Genomic DNA, 21,112 nt, shown 5'->3' with positions numbered 1-21,112 from the left:
CAGGGGTTTAATGCAGTTTAACTAATTCACTTTTAATTCTTATTTTTAGTTTATCTGGATTAACTATAGAAAAGCCCTTAGTTATGAGTGAATACTGACTACAGGGTTAGAAATGCCACAAAGTTTCATTATTACCACCATTTATAGAGCACAGTAAGTATGTCTTTTCCTGTGTTTTAAGTGCCAATGTCTCTGCTCCATTTATATACCAAGCTGAAATTTATATCTAGGTAATTTTTAAGAGCAAATCCCAAAGAAATTACCTCTTAACATCCCTTAAATACATAAGGATTTAATAAAATAATTTCAGTAATTAAAAATTAAAATATTAAATATCCTGATTTTTTAAAATCAGTTTAAAGAATTAATTTTATATAGGAGATGGGGGGGAAAAACAATTGGTGATAGATATAAGTATCAGATGGTTGTAACAGATAACTTCAAACCTCCTTTTTTAATGTATTTATGTCAATTTAAAAACTGCTGGACATTGGGGTTGCAAAAACTTAGCCAAGCTAAGAGAAAAATTGTATTGTGTGTAAAATGAAAGCAAGATGTAGAAAACTGGTGCAGGAAATGTAATGCTTGCATTGCAAAGACTGGGGGAGCTCCTGTGCATCACTGTTTTGTGGAGGCACCAATAGAGTGCCTTGCTGTTGATGTGCTGGGCCTTTGCCAGAGACAGGGGCTGTCAGTGACTCTGTAGCAACTGTACTTTGTACATACAGAATTATGACTAGAAATGAATACACATATGAACCTTCCAGAGTTAGGATGAAATGCTAAGACCTTAGTTCTGCTAGCTACAGAAACAGCTGCAAAATCCTCGGACTATCAAATATATAATCAAAATTGAGCTGCCTGTGTGTGAAGAGTTAACTCCTGTAGCAAAAGAAATTGCTTCAGTACTATCCCCCACAAACCTAATCCGCTACAAAAACCCTCATTGAAAGCAGAGAGAAATAAGCCAAACACCAAGAATAAAAGGGGTTTTCACATGCTGAAAAAATGTTACAAAACGTCAAAAGCTGCTATTTACAAAAGGAAGCATGTCATGCTTAAGAATCAATAACAGTAACTTTATTAAAGCAGTTGGACCCAAAACAAATTATTTATTGTCAATATATAAAGTGAACTAAGTATTGCTGTCTATGTATAACAAAAGATGTTGAGCAAATTCAGGCTATGGTTTCGTGCCCTGAAATTAGTTAAGGAAATAGATTTGGACTGTGACATTATTATGTGATACAAATGTACACAGTATAATTGCACAAAATCTATTCACAAGAACAGAACTTTCCTTGGGTTCCTTACTTACAAAGGGAAGGAAAAACCATCTACTGTGAATATTGAAAAACTGTCACCTGTTACCTGGTAAAACTACTGTAGGTTTTTCCCCCCTAAACAATCAGATTTAGCAGTGTATCTAGACATTCTGTACACTAATTTCTAAAACAAATCACTGATCAGCACAATATCAGAATGAATCTAGGCTCAGATTTCATAAAACAAATTTTCAAGCTCATTTGGCAGTTAGCTTGAAATATTATGTTAATGTTTTTTTCACAGCCCAGAGGAAGTTGCCTTCCTCCTTTAAGGCACAAGGGCTTGTTTAACGCTCTCTGGAACACGACTCGCATAGTAGTCAAAGTTTTTCAGCGTGGCAAGGACTCCTGCTGAATTCATGTGTTTCACCTCCTTGTTATAATGAAAAGGATTTCCATGGATATCAGTCAACTTGCCTAGAAGAAATATATGAATGTGTTATTGGTCCCAGTTAATTTAAGCACAGCAGCTGAATTTTTCCTGAAATAGAACACCTACTGGTTCTCTCTTCCTTTGAATCATAGTTGTTACAGATAGATGTAGAAGATCAAGTCTTTTATATTTGCAATGGCAAGATACAAACTCCTGACACGATATTAAACCAATACTATACTTGATCTTAGTGGCTAGAAGAAACCTCTTACACATTAAGATGGGCAGCAGAAAAGGTCGACCACCACCACTGATCTAAAGTTAATTCATATTTATTCAAACAAGCCTTTTCATAACTTATATTTTCACCAAGGCACAGTGGCTTTATGCTATTTGTAGGGTAGTGATTTTACTGGGTTACACATTGGATTAATTCAAATATGGAGCCAAATCCTGCAGCTCCGAGCAAGGACTACAGGATTTGGCCAACAGTTTTGTTGTTTTTGAAGAATTATAAGATGCCCTCCGTACACACAGTGAGCATATACAGAAAACAAATGAAAAATTGCAGTAATTGGGAAAAGGCCTCGTTGTATAGGAAAACAATAAAACAGCAAAGGAAGCTGTTGGTTGGAAAATAGTAGTAGTAAAACCGATGTTTTAAAAGGAATGTTTTTTGTACTACCTCAAAATTAGTAACTGTATTGGGTCTTGAATAAAAGCAGACAAGGTAAATTATACTGCCTTCTACTGGCAAATCCAGGGTCTGATCCAAAGCCCACTGTAGTCAATGGGAATTGTTCCACTGATTTCAAAGGGCTTTGGATCAGGTCTTTAGTGCTTAAGGGTGGTGCTTTGTTTTGTTCTTAAATATATACACAGGCTTTTAGGTCAAGAAGTTATCTGCCAATAATGGGCATAATGGAACTCACCTTGGTCCTATGAAAATATATCATATGACCTACCTTGTGCACATACACATTAGAAAAATCTACTGTAACTTCAACTTCTTTCAAAAAAGAGTTATGAACATTATTGTTAACTTACCTCCCACAGCATGTAAAATAGCCTCGGGAGCACAAGTATCCCACTTCTTGCACCCAGGACTAGCAAACACATAAGCAGAAGCCTTGCCTTCTATAAGCTGAATGATCTATTACAGATGAAAAATGTCAGTCATTTCGTATCACCCCCAAGCATGCAAAAGATAGAACAGGAGTTCAATGGGAGTAGAATTGGGTCAGTTTGATACTGCACACACTCTGATGGCCTCACCAGAAAGAGGAGTCTCAAAGGCTCCTCTTCCGGTTTTAAAAATTTAATAATCTTAAAAGTCTACAAAAAAACATAGCTGTTACCATCCAAAGTGATCCATTTTTCATTGTCTCAAATATAATCTATAGGAAGCAAATCTAGACCTTGGCATCCAACTCATGTATCTTGGCTGGATGCTGAGGAGATCTGCCTGGGTGAATGGAGAGGAAACAATCCTCACATGCCGATAAGGCAGAGGTGGGCAAACTACGGCCTGTGGGCCGGATCCAGCCCCTCAGGGCTTTGGATCAGGCCCGCGGGATTGCCCCCCATGGTGCTGCAGGCCCCGCACCACTCTCAGAAGCGGCCGGCACCACATCCCTGGGGCCCTGGAGGGGTGGAGGTGGGGCCAGAGGGCTCCATGCATTGCCCTTGCCACCAGGCACCACCCCCCGCAGCTCCCATTGGCCGGGAACGGGCAACCACGGCCAATGGGAGCTTTGGGGGAGGTACCTGGAGGCGTGGAAAGGGCAGCGCGCGGAACCCTGTGCCTCCCCCTCTCCCAGGGGCCGTGCAGGGATGTCGTGCCGGCTGCTTCCCGGAGCATCGTGGCATAGGGCCAGGGCAGGCAGGCAAGGAGATTGCCCTGTCCCTGGTGCGCACTGCTGCCACCCCGGAGCCGCTTTAGGTAAGTGGTGCCGGGCCGGAGCCTGAACCCCTCCTGCATCCCCACCCCCCAACTCCCTGTCGCACCCCGCACCTCTCCTGCGCCCTAACCCCCTGCCCTGAGCTCCCTCCCACAGTCCGGACTCCTCCTGCACCCCTGCCCTGAGCCCCATCCTGCACTCCGCACCCCTCCTGCGCCTCAGCCCCCTTCCCTGAGCTCCCTCATACACCCTGCCCTGAGCCTGTTCCTGCACACCCCACCCCCTCCCACACCCCGCACCCCAACCCCCTTCCCTGCATACAATTTCCCCAACCAGATGCGGCCCTTGGCCCAAAAAGTTTGCCCACCACTGCTATAAGGCCTTTCTAGCCCTATTGCACACTTTCATATGGGTTGGGTAAGAGGACCAGAGGCTCCAAGTGGTTACAGATATTCCACCCCTTCCTTCTCCCCCAAACAACCCCTGCATGTTGCTCGGCAAGGAGCCCCAAGAGCACTGGACTCCACAATATGGAGCGGGGGAGCATTCCCTGTATCTAGATCTCCACCAAATCCTGCCCCACCTCTTCAGGCACCAGTTCCACTGCCAGGCGTCCCTTTGCACCTAGTGAGATAAGGATGACATTTGGCCCTAAATTCTTTGCTCTCTTTACAAAGATGTCATATCTTACAACTAGCAAAGAAAAATATTGGATTGTCATACCTTATTTCCTGCACCTCCAACTCTCACCACACTATCAGGGTTCATTGCACTAATGCAATCATTTACCAGCTTATTGCTGTGTGAACGGGTAGTAGTGATGATGTGTTTCCCAGCTGGCACTTCTTTCAGCTGAAATCCAAAGGCACCCAAACCTAGGACACCCCAGATTGTCCTACCCAGCACGGCATCTGCTCCTGCCTACACAGAAGATGCAAAAAACAAGGCTTACAGTTACCACAAAATACCACTTCATATTTTTTAAAAAATATGAACACAAAGGAATAGCTGGAGACATTTTATTTCATTATTAGGAATAGCTGGAGACATTTTATTTCATTATTAGATTCATTTTAGAGGGTAAAAGTGTAAATTGTGGCAATGGAAAAGAAGTGAGTTCTAGTAACAGAAACACAGGGCAGGAAGCCAGGACTCCTGGGTTCTGTTCCCAGCTAACTGAATGACAAATTGTGTGACCTTGAGCAAGTTATTTAGCTTGGGCAGGTCTCTGTGCTTTAGTTCACTCGACTGTAAAATGGGGATAATAAATCTTCCTTATCCACCTTATAGGGTCTTTGTGATCATGGATTAAGTTTGTAAATCTCTTTGAAATCCTTGCATCAGATATTACAGAACTGAAAAGTATCCTCATAATTATTTCAGTGTAATATACCAACTATGAGCTTTTCTTTGCTTTGCCCAATCCTAATCAGCTCCCATTCTGTGTCCTTGGATTGTCCCTGAATTTTGCTATTCTGGTGTTATAGTTAATCCTCTTCATCCCCCATTTTGGAGGGAGGGACGTATGGGACTGGGTTTGGTAACATTCTGTAACTCAGCTGCAACTAACTGTGGTTAGGTCTAGAATACAGGCTGGGGGTGTAATTCCCGTGGGTGCGTACATGTACTTGCACTAGTTCTCATTAAGCAAACATGAGTATAAACAGCAGTGTTGTTGCGACAGAAAGGGTAGCGGGAGTGGAGTCACAGGGGAGCCGTGGTGGGTACAAACCCGTCTGAAACCAGCAGGTACGTACTTGGGACTGCTAAGCCATGCCTCTGCTGCCGCTATCTGTGCTACTGTGGCTATGTGTACGCATGCCGGGGAATCACACCCAGAGCTCATAGTGTAGACAAAGCCAGACAAACACCTGGTGCCTTCTAAGGCCCAGCTTAATGATGTCCCAGGATTCAGTCATCAAGTGGCACTAAGTGGAGTGGTTGGCATCTCCCTGTGAATCTAAACAGGTCACTTCTGCAATGCATCCAAGAACCACCAGCCTGGAGCAAGATATCATAGGTTTTACACTCATATGACAGGCTAGCTACAATATGTGTAATGCCTTGTTACCAAAAAGGGTGGAGAGCTGTTGCAGTTATTTGCATGTCCTTGGAATTCATTTCCAAGAAACTATCATCAACAAGCACACAGATCAATAGTTCCTTATATTAGACCATTAGCTCTAGCTAGTGAAGTGTGGTATGTATTGTAGGTCAAGCACTGTTGAGCAGAAAGTGTGTGAACTAGAATTGTGTCCTAGAAGTGACAGTTACAGATTATTTAGTGCTCGCAAGCAAAATCAATGCATTTATTACCTCATAGTTGTAGAAGGGCTGGTTAATAACTCCTGCTATTGCTTTACCTTCATAAGCAATTCCAATAAGAACTGTTACATGGTCAAGGAGACCTGTGAAGAAGTAATAATTATTCAGTAATGCTTGAAAATGGGAGTAAGGAAAAAAAACCCCAGCCCTCATGCAAACCCACAATCCTCTATCTTTGTTCAATTACTTGAAAATATTTATAATGGCCAAGATTGGCAAAAGTCACTAGTTATTGTGGATGCCTTCATTTTTAGTTGCTCAATTTGAGACAATTTGATACTCTTGAGCAATCCATATTCTGAAAAATAAGACCCTGTTAAGATGTCTCAAATTGGATGCCCAAAACTCGAGGCGTCCAAAAATTACTAGTCACTTTTGACAATCTGAGCCAACATGCATATTTAATATTAGGAAGATTCTGGTGAGAAAAAAAATTCTATCACTACATAGTACTATGTAAATAACATTCATATAAACCACAGGCCTGAATCGGCAAGCGCTTGGTAGTAAACAGTAGTGCCAATTGTGCCAGATGTTATACAGGCCCACAATTAAAAAAAAAACAAAAAAATTCCCTGCCACAAAGAGTTCACAGTCTTGCTTAGCACAAGATGCCACAGGAGGATACAGTAGTGGCACTGCAGATTTTTTCAGAGAAGCCTAATAAGTGCCTGCCGGATTGGACCCCAGTGTTCTACAAAAAATAAAATTTACTTCTATGATAAAAGTAATTATGTTGTTTTAAAAGAATGACGTAAATACAGTAGTAACATCTGTGTGTTTTCAATGATGCGGACACAAATATTGTAGGATCATACAAGTTTAGGTCTTTCCTATCTCTAATTCATTGATCTTTCCCCTTGCAAAGAAAAGCCAGAGAGACAATGTATCAGATAGTAAAAGATTACTATTAATAAAAGCCATTTAAGGCATATCCAAAGCAAACGTATGTAAAAGAAAAGAAAAGGCCCCAATCCTGTGAAGTGTTGAATACCCTCAACTCCCATAGAAATCAAAGGTAGTGGAAGGCACTCAGGATGTTGCTAGGTTTGAGCTGGTGCCTAATGTGAATAAAATCTCATACAAGTTATGAAATGGGATTACAGGAGTCATAACAACTGTAAAAAAAAAAAATCTTATACAAATGTTTTGTCAAGGAAGACACTTTTGGAGACTCTAGTGATCTTAGCTGAAAACTTTATGTGGAACTATAACTGGGTGTCTGCAGGCAAGTACCAACAGAGCATTTAGTAGAAAATATACACTGTAGAAGTAACAGTGTAATTCCAGTGTGGGCTTCTAGAAATGTCAGGAGTCAGGAAAGCAGAGCTCAAATTGTTTATATGGACAAGAGAACTCTAAAACAGTGCCAGGAAAACCACTTAGTGACAAATCCTTCTTTGCCCAACAAACCTAAGTGACATTTTCTTTTTCAGATACGAAGCATTTAAGAAATCCTGCTTATTCCTGACTTGTAAGCAGGATCCAAATGTATGCATTACATGCCCATCTAACCAAAAAAATTCTGACTTTGAGTCTGACCCTTCTAAATGACTTCACTACCCACACTTTTCTAGTTCAGTGGTTCTCCAGGCCTCTTGTTCTGCAGGCCACTTTGTAAGTGGGAGATCACCGCGTTATATAAATTAAAGATAGAAAAGAACTATTATGTCACCTAGTCCTTCCCCTGCCAGTGAAGATGGTTCCTTACAGTATATTTCTAGTGCTATGACCAGTCTAACATAAAAAAAATGCTCACAAAATCCTTTCCCTCCCAACATTTTCTATCTATTCTGATGGACTCTGCACACTACAGTTTGATAAGCTTCTAGAATGTTCTAGCAATTTTCATGTTACTTTTATTAAACTGAAATAATTTTTCAAATCAGTACAAATATGCAAAAGAGAAGCCAACCTTCCGTGTATTCTTTGGTCCCATCCAGAGGATCAACCCACACAACAAGCTAAAAAAAAAAAAAAATGCACACAACACAAGAGGAAACACAAACCACGGAAATTAAACTATTGGTATAATAGTTAGCAGCAGTGAGAGGAGGATAAACCTCACAATGGTTAAGAAATCTTACACTTAACGTACAAAAAGAATGACATTCATGTTCATAAATGTTTATTATATATAGGGCTGGACAGCTCCAGGGATTTGTAAAGAGATATCAGACTTTTCACCAGCTATTTAGCTGGCTATGTAATGTGGATTTGGTGAGCTCAATCCATTTTGCACACAAAGATGTCCACATTTAAAACCTAACATCAACCCACCACCGCTTGCACTAATTAGCAATGCTGCTTGCAGTCTCAGTAGAGATGTCAAGGATTGAATGAGAGTGCTGTAAACTTGTCTCTCTCACCAACTGAAGATATTACCTTGCACACCTTGTGTCTCTAATATTCTGGGACCAACATGACTACAACAACACTGCATACAAGGAGTCAATGGGCATGGAAACTAAACTACCCTCTCACTCCTAAAGGCGGTCCCTTTAGTATAGATCTGATACACATTCATGGGACATTACAGAGAAACCTGCAGTTCTGCTACCCATGCCACACCCATTCTGTGGATATTTAGAGGGCTTCCATTTTTAGGGCTGTCACTTTGTCACCTTCAATTTAAAAAGGAAGTATTTTCACTTAAACCAAAAGATAAGCTGACAACATCAAAATTATCTGTTTTATTTCTTGGATCTTAGGTAAGACTAATAAGCTATATGGGAATGTAAGAAAGTAAGTGTAAAATTTTTATTACCTCTTCCTCTTTAATGGAACTGTATTGTGGTGGAAAAGCTTTCTTCAGTATTTCCTCACATTGACCTTCCTCAATCAACTCCTCATCTACATCATGAGAGGGCAGGTCCTGACAAAAGGACACAAAGACACTAACGGAAACAGGCAACAGCCAGAGAGCACTTTGTGTGAGCCTTTGCAGCTCCCAAATATGGTTCCATTCCTAGCACTGCAAATACAGCGGAGCAAAGTGATACAGCCACTCCCTAGGTTTTAGTCACATGCCAGCCTTTTCCTTTATCCCAGGTTAACTTGGCCTGGTTGCAGGCGTGAGAGTGGGATTTGCCTTCCAATCACTGGATTTGCTGGCTATTCATCTGATGAGGCTAACGCTGAGGGAAGGGGAATTGGGAAGGAAGATAAAAATTAAAGAGAACACGTGGCTCTCTTAAGCCTGAAAATGACAAATGTAAATCATAAGTAGCAAATTACATTTTCAGGATGTTAGATGAACAGAGTTCTCACCTCTTCTCCAATGATTGTCACTCGGGGGAATTTCCGTGCCAGTGAAGAGCAAATAGTCATCTGTACCAGTCGGTCGGCTTTGGTCTGCAAGTCATTGGGTCCACACTGCAAAGGACGGGAAGGAATTATTCTACTTTAAAACAACACAGTGGCCTGTATCACACTGATCATGGATATCCAGTTCCTAGTGCAGAAGGATCCATGTCACAGAAATCACCATCCCAGTTAACCAACTTGAGAGAAGCCAAGGACTGAATAGGTCATTGAGACTGAGTTTTCTCTCTTATCATCCATCTCAGGAGTGAAATACATTGGTAGGGCAGTGTGAGGAAGCTTGTTCCAATGCTGCATGTGTTGTACCTTCTCTGTGGATTCAGCACAAAACATCCTTATTTTGTATGATAACATTCATACAAGTATACCACACTTCACAGAGCCAAGTAGTACATTTATCAAGTTAAATAAACATAAGAAGAGAAGGAGAGAGAAATTAAAAGACATAAATAAGGGGAAAAATGTTTTGGCATGCTACTGAAAAGACAGCAAGTTGAAGAGGCAGGAGCTGCAGAGAAGAGGGCTGTTATGCCAGCTGTGAGCTGATGTATGGAAGGTGCTAAACAAGCAAAGGGATGTAAAAAAAAAAAAAAAAAGGGAGAAGGGCTTGGTAGTAAAGACGAGGGATCTTTCATTCTCCAGGTTGTGTGCATGCAACTCACACAGAAGGCAATGGGAGTGAACGTATGCAGTTTATGGGATGGTCAGGTCCAAGAGGGCGATTTTTTTGGACTGGATCTTGGAAAAATTAGGGAGGCATTAGTTGTTTGAAGATGTTTATACATATGAGGAGACAAGTGGCATTCTGCACATGTTGATGTCTAGGGAGCTGTTCCTTGGGAAGGCCAAAAGAGAAGGAAGTTGCTATAACTTCTGTTAGTGTTGTCAATTTGCATTATTCAGAAGCACAAGGTTTCCACTATAAAAACTGACTGCTTAGGAAAATGCAGCTACTTACAACTGCTTGGATAAATGGCTCACTCAGAAATAACTTTTTACAACCACAAAAAGGTGAGAATGCTACTCTCAAATGTATTTTCATTACATTTTCCTGTACGTCAAATTTCTTAAAGCATAATAACATGAAATTTATTTATTATTATAATACAATGAAATTTTGATTCACTGCATAAAGCCAAAAATAATTAATCTTATTCATGTATAGATACAGACTTCGCAGGATAGGGGCCATGATATTTTGTGGAAAAGCTTTCTTTTTAATTTATAAGGAATTTATAGATAAAATGGATGTAACTTTTTTTTTTAAACAGTCTGCAGACATTTTCCACATCCCACAAACCACTGAAGTCTAAGGATCACTCACATAGTGGTCTAGCAAAGGCCAGGCTACTAAAGTGCAAGTTAGCAGCACTGTCTTTTTGTATAGTTTTTGAACTAATAATAAACAAGATGAGGAAAGTTATAATGATAATCACATTTACTAAAATAATTCCCTTGACATTGTTCTTAATTATTTTGTAGCACTTGGCCTTCTATGATTATTGGGGGGAGGGGAGGAGACCTTTATTGGTTTATCAGTTTTTTTGTTGAGTATTGCTGTTCCAATATAGGTCTAAAGCCTGTAATCCTTGCACATGCAAAACTCCCATTGACAGACTTCAATGAGAATAAGGATTTCAGGATTTGGTTCATAGAATCACAAGAGTTAGAGACAGAAGAGACCTTTTAGGCCATCCAGTCCATCTCCCTGCCAGCGAAGAGAGGAAAGTTGGTTTTGTGACTGAGGCCCTGGACTGGGACACAAGCGATTTGAATTTATTGTGGATCCTTGGACAGGTCACTAATCTCTCTGTGCCTCAGTTCCCCCATCTGGAAAATGGCGCTAATAACCCTACCTCACATCCTTTCTTCTTGTCTATTAGATTATATACTCTTCAGGGTAGGGATATCCCTTATTAGGCACGTACAGTGCCTAGCACAATGGAGCCTAGTCTTGGCTGGAGCCTCTAGGCATTATTGTAATATAAATAATAATTATCCAAGACTGTCCCAATCAGAGGTTGGGAGAAGAGAAGAGTAGCAAAGATTGCCAGCCCATCACAGCAGGCAGAGGATCCTGGGATAAAGAAGATGGGGAGACAAAAGCCATCTTTCAACACCCTGAAGTGGAAACAGGTGGAGCTTCAAGTTTATGTGACACCTAGTGACCAGAACAAATATGAAAGTTGGAACGTCTTAGCATGATCTAGCAACAGCATCCTGACAGGAAATCCAGCAGGGAAGAGGTAGGGATGGGAGAGGTCAGTAAAAAAAGAAGATGGCCTACCAATGACAACCAGGGATAATGCAATGGACTTCTCTCCACTGCATTATCCCTGGTTGTCATTCATAGGCCCTCTTCTTTTTTACTGACCTCTAGCTAGTAGATTTATTTCTCTGATTAGCAGGTGTCTAGTAAATATTTCATTATCAACAAAATGAGTCAAACAGTATTCTTTGTAAAGTCATATATACCAAAGGAGTGAGAGAAGAGGCTGGGATCAAGTTAGACCAGAGGTTCCCAAACTGTTGGAAGCGGAAGAACATTCAGGGGTGTGCAGCTGGGGCCCGGGCCAGCCCCCATGGAGGGCAGGGAGGGGAGAGACACCGGGCACCACTCCTGTCCCCAGCTGTGGCCCCAGCCTCGGCTCCCTTGCCCCTGTCTGTGTCCCCCCCTCTCCCAGAGTTGTGGGGGAGGGGACACAGACAAGGATAAAGGGGGGCATGAGGTAGAAAGCTTTGGGGACTTTTACATTTAAAAAAGAAAAAGGTAAGATAGAAGAGTAACAAGAAGGGAGGCAATGACATTAAAAGATCAAAAAGAAAAAAAGTCTGTTAACTAGGGCCTACTTCTGGTGCATATTCTATTTCTTAGGCTTCAAATGCACTTTATGCTAAGACTCATAGTAATTGAATTAGAACACACATATTTATTACATGATACCAGGAGTAAGATGATTGCGTGATAGCATTACCAAGCTCTGGATCTATGACTTATTGTGGTTACGATAACTAAGCACATTACTAGAACATTGAAAGAACTTGCAATTAGACTTGAATAGGATATATTTTCTCTTTCAAATGAAAAAAAAACAAACCCAAAAAAGCATAAACAAAGCATTCAAAGACTAACCATTAAATCAAAATCACTCTGTTATAAAATATTTACACCTTTTTTTTTTATTGAGGATGCTCTATTGCGTGCTAGGGGAAAAGAGAAACAGAAAAGGAAAAAGCTGTAAGAACATTTAGAGAAATCACTGAAATAAGATACAGCAGCCTGGCAACTGCTGTCAGTTGGGTAACACTCCAGGAGACCAGGATTCTGTGGGGAGAGAGTTGGTTATTGCACCTTATATAAAATGCTACAACAAGATTAGAGATAGGGCCAAGATGGGGTTCCGGCCAATGGGAGCCGGTGGGGGCATTACCTGCAGGCAAGAGTGGAGCGTGGAGCCTAGGACCCGGACCTGCTGGCTGTTTCCAGGTCACGCACAGCATGGGTGCCAGGACAGGCAGGCAGCCTGCCTTAGCCCCCATGCTAGGCTGCTGTCTGAGGTAAACCCATGCCCCAACCCCAAACCCCAACCCTCAGCCCCCCCTAATCGGTAGCACCCTCCTGAACCCCAAACTCCTCACCCCCATCCCCACCCCAGAGCCAGCACCCCCTCCTGTACCCCAACCACCTGCATCAACCCGAAGTCCCCTCCCACACTCCAAGTCCCTCATTTCTGGCTCCACCCTAGAATCCACATCCCCAGTTAGAGCCCACACCGCAACCCCCACCCTAGCCCAGTGAAAGTCAGTGAGGGTGGGGGAGAGCGACGCACCAAGGGAGGGGGAATGTAGTGAGTGGGGACCAGGGCTTGGGACAGGGGCAGGGCTAGAGTGTTCAGTTTTCTGCAAAGTTGGGAACCCTATGGGGCTCCAGTAGGCCCTGTACTTCCAACCCTACCCTCAGGATTGGGGCCCCCATGACCCAGGGGTCCTGTCCATTTGCTGGATGAGGAAGAACAACCTGAGCCAGATAAAACCAGGCTATTTATCCAAATATCCTTTTCTTTGTCTGTTGGTCCCTGGAGAATCCAGTTTGAATTCATATATGCCAACCTCTCCAGGAGGTGGCTTCAAAGGATGGATAACAAAGGATGGACATTAACAACCCCCTCCTCCTAGAGGAGTTACATACAATTCCACAGTAACACACAACTGCATTTTGAATATAATGGTCACCAAAGGTATTAAACCTAATTCAATAAAGTATGCCAGGATATTGTCAGTCTGTCGCAGCACTCCCTCCCCCCAGTTGTGTGGAAGCTGTCTGATCTTCAGAAAGAACTCCTTGCGCTGTTTTTAACTCATTGTTCTTAACAGACATGAGATCAGTATGAAGGAAAATAAGTACCTTCTCCACTATGCCCAGGTCTCCGCCAGCTACCACATTTCTGACGATTGTTCCAGCTCTGTGCGCAACAGAATACGCAGAGGCCATTAGGCGCATCAGCACAGTTGGAGAAGAAGCCATATCAAGTGCTGAAGAGAATCAAAAAGCAATCTTGTGAATGAGAACTACACATCATGATTTCATGTATTAACATTCAAGGAAAGGTTAGGTTATGCTAGAAGGAGAGTTTGGAGTGTTATTTATATAAAGGTAAAACCTTTTGTGGTAGCTGATTGGAAAGGGGATACTGAACTAATCTGGGTAAGTAGGAGACTTTTCAATTAAATTATTACAAGTTTGGGGATAGAAGGTCACTCAAGTAATGAAAAGTTCAGATAACCAAGGTCTGACTGTAGTCCTATGTTAACAGAGTGGAAGGCAGTAATTTTTGTAGTTTACAGTGTGACATGGATGCAAAAAAGGGTTGCATAATGAGAGGCATTGCATCATGAAGCAGAGGCGGTAATCCTTCTCTAGATGACTCTTGTAGGTGAATTTACCCTCTCCTAGCTCCTTGGTTGCAGGAACTAGCAGTTTCTCTATCTTCCCTCCTTGTTCCTGCAACCTCACATTTCCCTTCACATTCTCTCTCCTAGCCTCTCCACCGTTACCCTGTTCCCCATTCTCCCTCCCACTTCTCTGATCTCCAGTCACCCTCTTTGCCCTCAACTTCTCACTGCCCCTATTTCCCTGCTCTTTATTCCCCGTCTATGTTCTCCACATTCCCCTCCCTTATTCTCTTTCTTTCCTCTCCATCTCTCACACTACACACACATTCCTACCCCCTCACTTCACTAAAAGGATACTTCTAACTTTCTGACGCTGGCTAAATCTTGATGTATCCTGAGCAGAAGTGGCTAGTAATGCTAAGTGTCTAGTATATAGAGTTTTATGGATTTCAATAAAATACCATGTAGAAATGGGGAAAAAAAAAGCCTGAAACAAAACAACCCAGTATAGTCTGATAACTTTACTGACAATACTAAATGTGCAATTCTCGTTTTGAAACCTAAAGTCATGTAAATTACCCAGATTAATGCCAAAATTACATCAGATTATAGCCCTTCACTTCTGACTTGAACACTATCAGGCATGCTCTTGTAGTTAAAGCACAGGAAGAGTAGGAATTAGGATTCCTCAGCTCTATTTCTGGATCATTTATTGATTTCCTGTAGAAACCTGATTAAATCATTTAATTTGCCTATGCATCATTTTCCTTATCTGAAACATATGAATAATAATACTTTCCTGAGTCTTAGGGGTGTTGTGAGGTTTAATTAATCAGCAAAGTGCTTTGCAGTCCTTTGATGGAAAGCACATTTATAATAATTGCCTTGTTTTGTCAAAGAGGATGGATAAAAATTGACTTTTTTTTAAAATCAGATTTTTTTATTTAAATTAAACATACATTTAAAAAAATCTATTTAAAATTAAATTTGAACATGACCATCTATGTTAAAGCCTAAACTTATTATAATTTATTAAAATATTTCAAATTAAATAAAAAATATTAAGCGGCACATGTTGGCTGCCAAGTTTTTAAAAGTCGAACCACAGAACTAGTAGATGCCACTGGCTAAGCACTTGAAACCAGAGTCTGTTGAATTGCGAAACCAGCTTTCAACCAGCAGTAGCCTTTTCTGCAAATGCAAAGAGAATATTTTCTTCACTTCCATTTATTCAACTAGTTCAGTTCAACAACTAGTTCATTCAAAGTTAAGAAACCAATGGGAGTTGGAAAAGCAAGAAAGTGTGTTTTCCTCTTCCAATCTATGAATAAAAAGTAGGTGTGAGAAGATGAGAGTTCTGAAGTCTTGAAGGACATGGTGACCAGAAACAATCAGTTCAATTTCACAAACTACAGATAATAAATCCTTCCTTTGTTTAATAAATCAGTTTTAAACTCCCCCCTTATGTATTCATCTACATTAAATCATTTTATTTACCTAATAAACTATTTGAAAATGCTATTTTGGAGCATTTTTAATTGAATTCCAATTTCCACCCAAACAGAGCTTAACACAAATCACTAGCAAAAATATTAATAACCTGTTAAATAAGAAATGCATCATTCACCATTTTCTAACAAACAATATAAAAATCAACTTATAATTGCTTAAATAAAAGTGTATGCATATAGCACATGTATGCGTATATGCTCTTGGTTAGCAAATTTAGCATGAAGGCTGTATTTAGTTGCAAATCAGCATATTTTAATGATTACCAACAAATGAGAATCAACCTTTCTTTAGGAAACTAAAGTACAAATGCAAAACAAAGTTTCCTGCTTACTGATTTAAATTATGATTAAAATTGATTTAAATAAATTCACCCTGTTAACAACTTAAGTGCCTTTTTACCAATTCTCTCTTATTTGCATTCCATTCATTCTGTGCACAGAGAGTAAGTGTTGCAGCTTTAGCGATGATATGCCATATCTTCATAAATAACAAAAGTTTCACTGCCTGCTTTTAGTGCAAACAGAAATCAAACACAAATATGGAGTCATGTTTGGCACCTACATCACTTTGATTTAAGTGAGTGTTTCCCAAACTTGGGACGCCACTTGTTCAGGGAAAGCCTCTGGCAGGCCGGGCCGGTTTGTTTACCTGCCGCATCCGCAGGTTCAGCCGATCGTGGCTCCCACTGGCTGCGGTTTGCTGTGCCTGGCCCCTGGGGGCTGCAGGAAGCGGAGGCCGGTACGTCCCTTGGTCCGCACCACTTCCCGCAGCCCCCATTGGCCTGGAGTGGCGAACCGCGGCCAGTGGGAGCTGCGATCGGCTGAACCTGCGGACACGGCAGGTAAACAAACCAGCCCGGCCCACCAGGGGCTTTCCCTGAATAAGCGGCGTCCTAAGTTTGGGAAACACCGATTTAAGTCAAGCTACCCTGTTAAATTAAATGCCTTTTTTTCTAGTTCTCTCTCAATTTGAGTTCCAAGTGACAAACAGTCTTTAAATTGCGTCCTTCCCAGGCACCCCTCAGGTTGAGAAGGATTAGGTGGGACTCTCTTTAGAATCTGTCATTGTCACTTCTTAATCAGCTGCTTCCTTCCAGAGCCTCCACAGCATATCCAGTCACCGCCAGCCCCAAGAGCAAGAGACCAAGTTTGGCATGTCTAACGAAGATCTCACATGGGACCACAGAGCATGACTACTAAGCCACTGGGTTGCCTCTTTTGTTAAAGATGTAATACTAGACTATTATTACTAATCCCACATAAGTTTGATTTTGGAGGGTATTTAGCTGGAAGGTGTGGTCAGAATGACTGAGGCTAAAGTCTGACTCTCGCTGCAGCTGCTTTTGAGAATTAGGTCTATAGGACTTGAAGCCTTTGGTAACTTAAATTAATATCTATAAAATGGCTAAGATGTCAATTTTTAACGTATGTGACATGTAGCACTCACTGCCTCAGGATATTATTGACGCAAATATTATTATTTACTGAGCTCTCTTACTGCATCTAGTACTATGGAAAACATACAAGAAGACAAAGTGACTATTGCAAGAAGCTCAGAGTCTGAGGCCGTGATCTTGGAGTTCCACTGAATTAAGTGGGCTCTATGTGGGCATAGGGGTCTCCCCACATGTAGCAGCTTGCAGGAGTGGGCCCTAAAGTTACACAGACAGTACATCTGAAAGACAAAATACACCACATAGTGAAAATGAAGGTGCATTCTCTTTAAATCTCTCTCTAGTGGATTCTTGCTGAAAAGCTTTGAGGAAGAAATGTGTCTTAATGAGTTTGTATTGTTTTTTAATAAGGTCATTTGTCACTCAGTAACATTTACACCACCGATTAGGTATCTGCATTACTAAGAATAGCAGCTACAGTTGATTAGCTAAAATGAATTTACACAGAAAATGATCAGCAACTGGGGTCAGGATTAATTTTGCTCCACGGCACCAGTCTTGCATAGTTAGGTTCATGAGAATCAAAGGACTTAGGTGCATCATGAATTGTGGCTATGGATTATTTATTCACCCACATAGTTGTTGTGGGGGCATTTGAGGAGTTGGCTGAGGTACACCTCATGTTGGGACAGGTATTAGTAGGCCCCCTGGATCTTGAAAGGTGTGTTGTGGGAGGACCACGTGTGCTGGTAGTGGTGCAGCAGCAACTATATGGACGAAACCAGACAGTCGCTGGGCTCTCAAATGAACTCACACAGAAAAATGATAAAAGACAAAAAACACCATCACCCGTAGGCAAACTCTTTCCACAGAACGATCGCTCCATATCTAAACTCTCAGCCCTCATCTTCAAACAAGATCTTCACAACACCTTCAAAAGATGAGCCTAGGAATAGAAATTCGTAACTCTGCTGGACACTAAAAACCATGGTCTTAACAGAGACACTGCTTTTATGGCTCATTACAATACTCTGGGCTCGTACACACTACCACTTATGTTGATATCACTTACGTCGCTCTGGGGGGTGGCTTATTCACACCCAAGTGATGTAAGTTACGCCAACCTAAGCACCGGTGTGGACAGCACTATATCACACTATGTCCTGCCAATGTAGCTCCACCTCTCATGGAGGTTGTTTTATCATGCTGATGGGAGACTTCTCTTCTGTCGGCATAAAGTGTCTTTACCAGACGGGCTGCACTGTAGGCAGTACTTCTAGAGTAGACTAGCCCTTTGTAGCTTACTAACCCAACTTTGTTCTACAACAGCTAAGGAGTTAATTGCCCACTTCATTTTAATTGGTCTCCCCCAACACCTGTTAACTTCTTTCAGAGTAGCAGCCATATTAGTCTGTATCCGCAAAAAGAAAAGGAGGACTTGTGGCACCTTAGAGACTAATGAACTTATTTGAGCATAAGCTTTCGTGAGCTACAGCCTACTTCGTTGGCTGCATTCAGTGGAAAATGCAGTGGGGAGATTTTATATACACAGAGAACATGAAACAATGGGAGTTACCATACACACTGTAACAAGAGTGATCAGGAAAGGTGAGCTATTACCAGCAGGAGAGAAAAAAAACCTTTTGTAGTGATAATCAAGGTGGGCCATTTCCAGCAGTTGACAAGAACGTGCCATGTACATTGGCCAAACCGGACAGTCTCTATGTAAAAGAATAAATGGACACAAATCAGATGTCAAGAATTATAACATTCAGAAACCAGTCGGAGAACACTTCAGTCTCTCTGGTTACTCAATTACAGACCTAAAAGTGGCAATTCTTCAAAAGAAAAACTTCAAAAATAGACTCCAATGAGAGACTGCTGAATTGGAATTAATTTGTAAACTGGACACCATTAAATTAGGCTTGAATAAAGACTGGGAGTGGATGTATCATTACACAAAGTAAAACTATTTCCTCATGTTTATTTTTCCCTCCTACTGTTCCTCACACATTCTTGTCAACTGCTAGAAATGGCCCACCTTGATTATCGCTACAAAAAGTTTTTTTTCCTCTCCTGCTGGTAATAGCTCACCTTATCTGATCACTCTTGTTACAGTGTGTATGGTAACACCCATTGTTTCATGTTCTCTGTGTATATAAAATCTCCCCACTGCATTTTCCACTGAATGCAGCCAACGAAGTGAACTGTAGCTCACGAAAGCTTATGCCCAGATATACTTGTTAACTTCTTGTGCTTAACAATCTGTCCCACCTTGTATTTAGTTGTGACACCTTGGTTACCTTTTCTAGATCCGAGGAAGAGCTCTGCGAAGCCTAAAAGTTGTTGGTGGAAAGGACAAGAAAGTTGGTCCCGTAAAAGATATTACCTCATCCACTTTGTCTCACATATCCTGGGACCAACACTGCCCAAACAACACACAAAACCATTTATATCAGTTTAGCTTGCACCTGTAAATTTACTGAAACAAGATAAACCTGGCATATGTTGGTTTAACAGGGACGTTCAACTCACTTTAAGTTTTGCACTGATTTAATGGAATTGATGTAAAAAATACACTTTTAGTTATATGTGTCTCTTTGCCTGCACAGACCAGGCCAAAGACTCTCACTGTGTTAACATCACTTCAGCTGCACTGGTAGCGGCACACATGTGCATAAAGCCCAAAGCCTGGACACTCCTATGCACGTGCTTAACTTTACTCCTGTGGGTAGTCTCATTGGGCTAATAATGGTATGTCTGCAGTATCAGGGCCTAATTTTGTAAAATTGTACATTTTGAAAAATCTGTAGATACGGCTTTTGGGTGGCAAACCCACCATATGCTCAGATGTATCTCGTTCTTGTTGTATCCACTGAAGTAATCGGTTGTGTTATAAGGGAGAACAAAAACCCTACTTCGTTTGGTGTGGCTGGTTCACTTTCTTACCCTCTTCCTTGTTCTCAGCAATATCCATTTCAGTTTTGCTTCAATTGAGCAATAACCTACACTTGTTTAAAGAGACACTGCTGAAGGTAGTAGCCCGTAACATAGCTTTTTTTTCCTTTTATGCTTCCAAAAATCTCTGTAATGTATAGATAGTTTGCTCCTCCACTATGAAAATAAATTCCTTCAATTTCCCCCCATCCCTTTAAAATGAATGTTTTTGAAAAAAAATCAGCAACAGCCTTCCACTCATGAGCGGTTCTAGAACAACAAACCAGTGCGAAAAGATGATTGAGGAAAAATATCTTATGCTGAACTTTTAAAAAGGATTTATTTTAGGTTTTTTAATCACTTTTAATTGATCTAACATAGCTTTACCTTTATTTTTAAACAGCAAAGAACTCCCCCCTTAAAATAATTCCTTTACCCCCACATACTAACGCAGATACTAATAAAGCAACTGAAATAGTCAACCGAATTATTTCTGTCTTGTGCTTTTCCAGGTGGAATCCGGGCTTAAAAATCTCATACATATGTGCACTGACTATTCTCACTTGTATGATTGTCTTAGCAAACAGAATTAGAATAGAGAGAACCCCTTAAAATCACAAGGCACGTGGATACACAACAAACAACGCGGTTAATGAAAACATTTAACTGTCTTTCATGCACAATTGTTCCTTTTTTCTCCCATCAGAAATCCCTCCTCGTCCTGGAAGTTTTCCTCCCCCATTGATAAGTTTCACACGCTGACACATATGTAACTGGTATATATGAGACACAGACCCTGGATAAAGAATAAAATACCTGTGGTTCAACTGGCAGCAACGAAAGCAGGCTACTTCCTCCGTACAGTACCCTGCCTGCTCCTTCCTTTTCACCCAGTAACCCTCCTACTCCTCCAAAACTTCCTGGGTCCTAGCGTTCACCCTTTGCAACCCTTGGCGGCCGCAGCGCCATGCAGCTGAGCCACCCAGAGGACGCGCATGGGTGATTTCATGGGCTCATTAGTCCCTGCCGCCCCGGGGGCGCCCAACATTCCAGCCCGCCCCCCTTCCGCAGAGAGAGAGGGAGAGAGAAACGCCTTTCAAGGCGGCGTGTCCCTCCCCGCGGCCCGTCC

At 41.5% G+C, this 21,112-nt stretch overlaps 1 protein-coding gene across 1 annotated transcript; it reads right to left on the bottom strand.

Annotated features, from left to right (window-relative positions):
• Positions 1-1,058: 1,058 nt before the first annotated feature.
• On the bottom strand, positions 1,059-21,065 carry BPNT1 (3'(2'), 5'-bisphosphate nucleotidase 1). The gene is made up of 9 exons (XM_073338855.1): positions 20,800-21,065; positions 13,654-13,781; positions 9,195-9,299; positions 8,692-8,799; positions 7,840-7,888; positions 5,916-6,007; positions 4,323-4,520; positions 2,746-2,851; positions 1,059-1,742 (listed from the first exon to the last, which is right to left on the bottom strand). The coding sequence occupies exons 2-9, from the start codon at positions 13,771-13,773 to the stop codon at positions 1,594-1,596; spliced, it is 927 nt and encodes a 308-aa protein (XP_073194956.1). The 5' UTR covers positions 13,774-13,781; positions 20,800-21,065; the 3' UTR covers positions 1,059-1,593.
• Positions 21,066-21,112: the final 47 nt, after the last annotated feature.

Source organism: Lepidochelys kempii, chromosome 3 (genome assembly GCF_965140285.1).
Source record: "Lepidochelys kempii isolate rLepKem1 chromosome 3, rLepKem1.hap1, whole genome shotgun sequence".
Taxonomy (NCBI): domain Eukaryota; kingdom Metazoa; phylum Chordata; order Testudines; family Cheloniidae; genus Lepidochelys; species Lepidochelys kempii.
The sequence above is the reverse complement of the archived record's forward strand: the minus strand, read 5'-3'. Positions and strand labels throughout refer to the sequence as shown.

Bases quoted from the DNA above. Each gene is read 5' to 3' on its own strand.
- BPNT1 (XM_073338855.1), bottom strand. From the start codon at position 13,773: ATGGCTTCTTCTCCAACTGTGCTGATGCGCCTAATGGCCTCTGCGTAT. The intron at 8,800-9,194 runs GTGAGAACTCTG...TCCTTTTGTCAG, and splicing joins TGACAATCATTGGAGAAGAG to GACCTGCCCTCTCATGATGT. The intron at 1,743-2,745 runs GTAAGTTAACAA...TATTTCTTCTAG, and splicing joins TATTTTACATGCTGTGGGAG to GCAAGTTGACTGATATCCAT.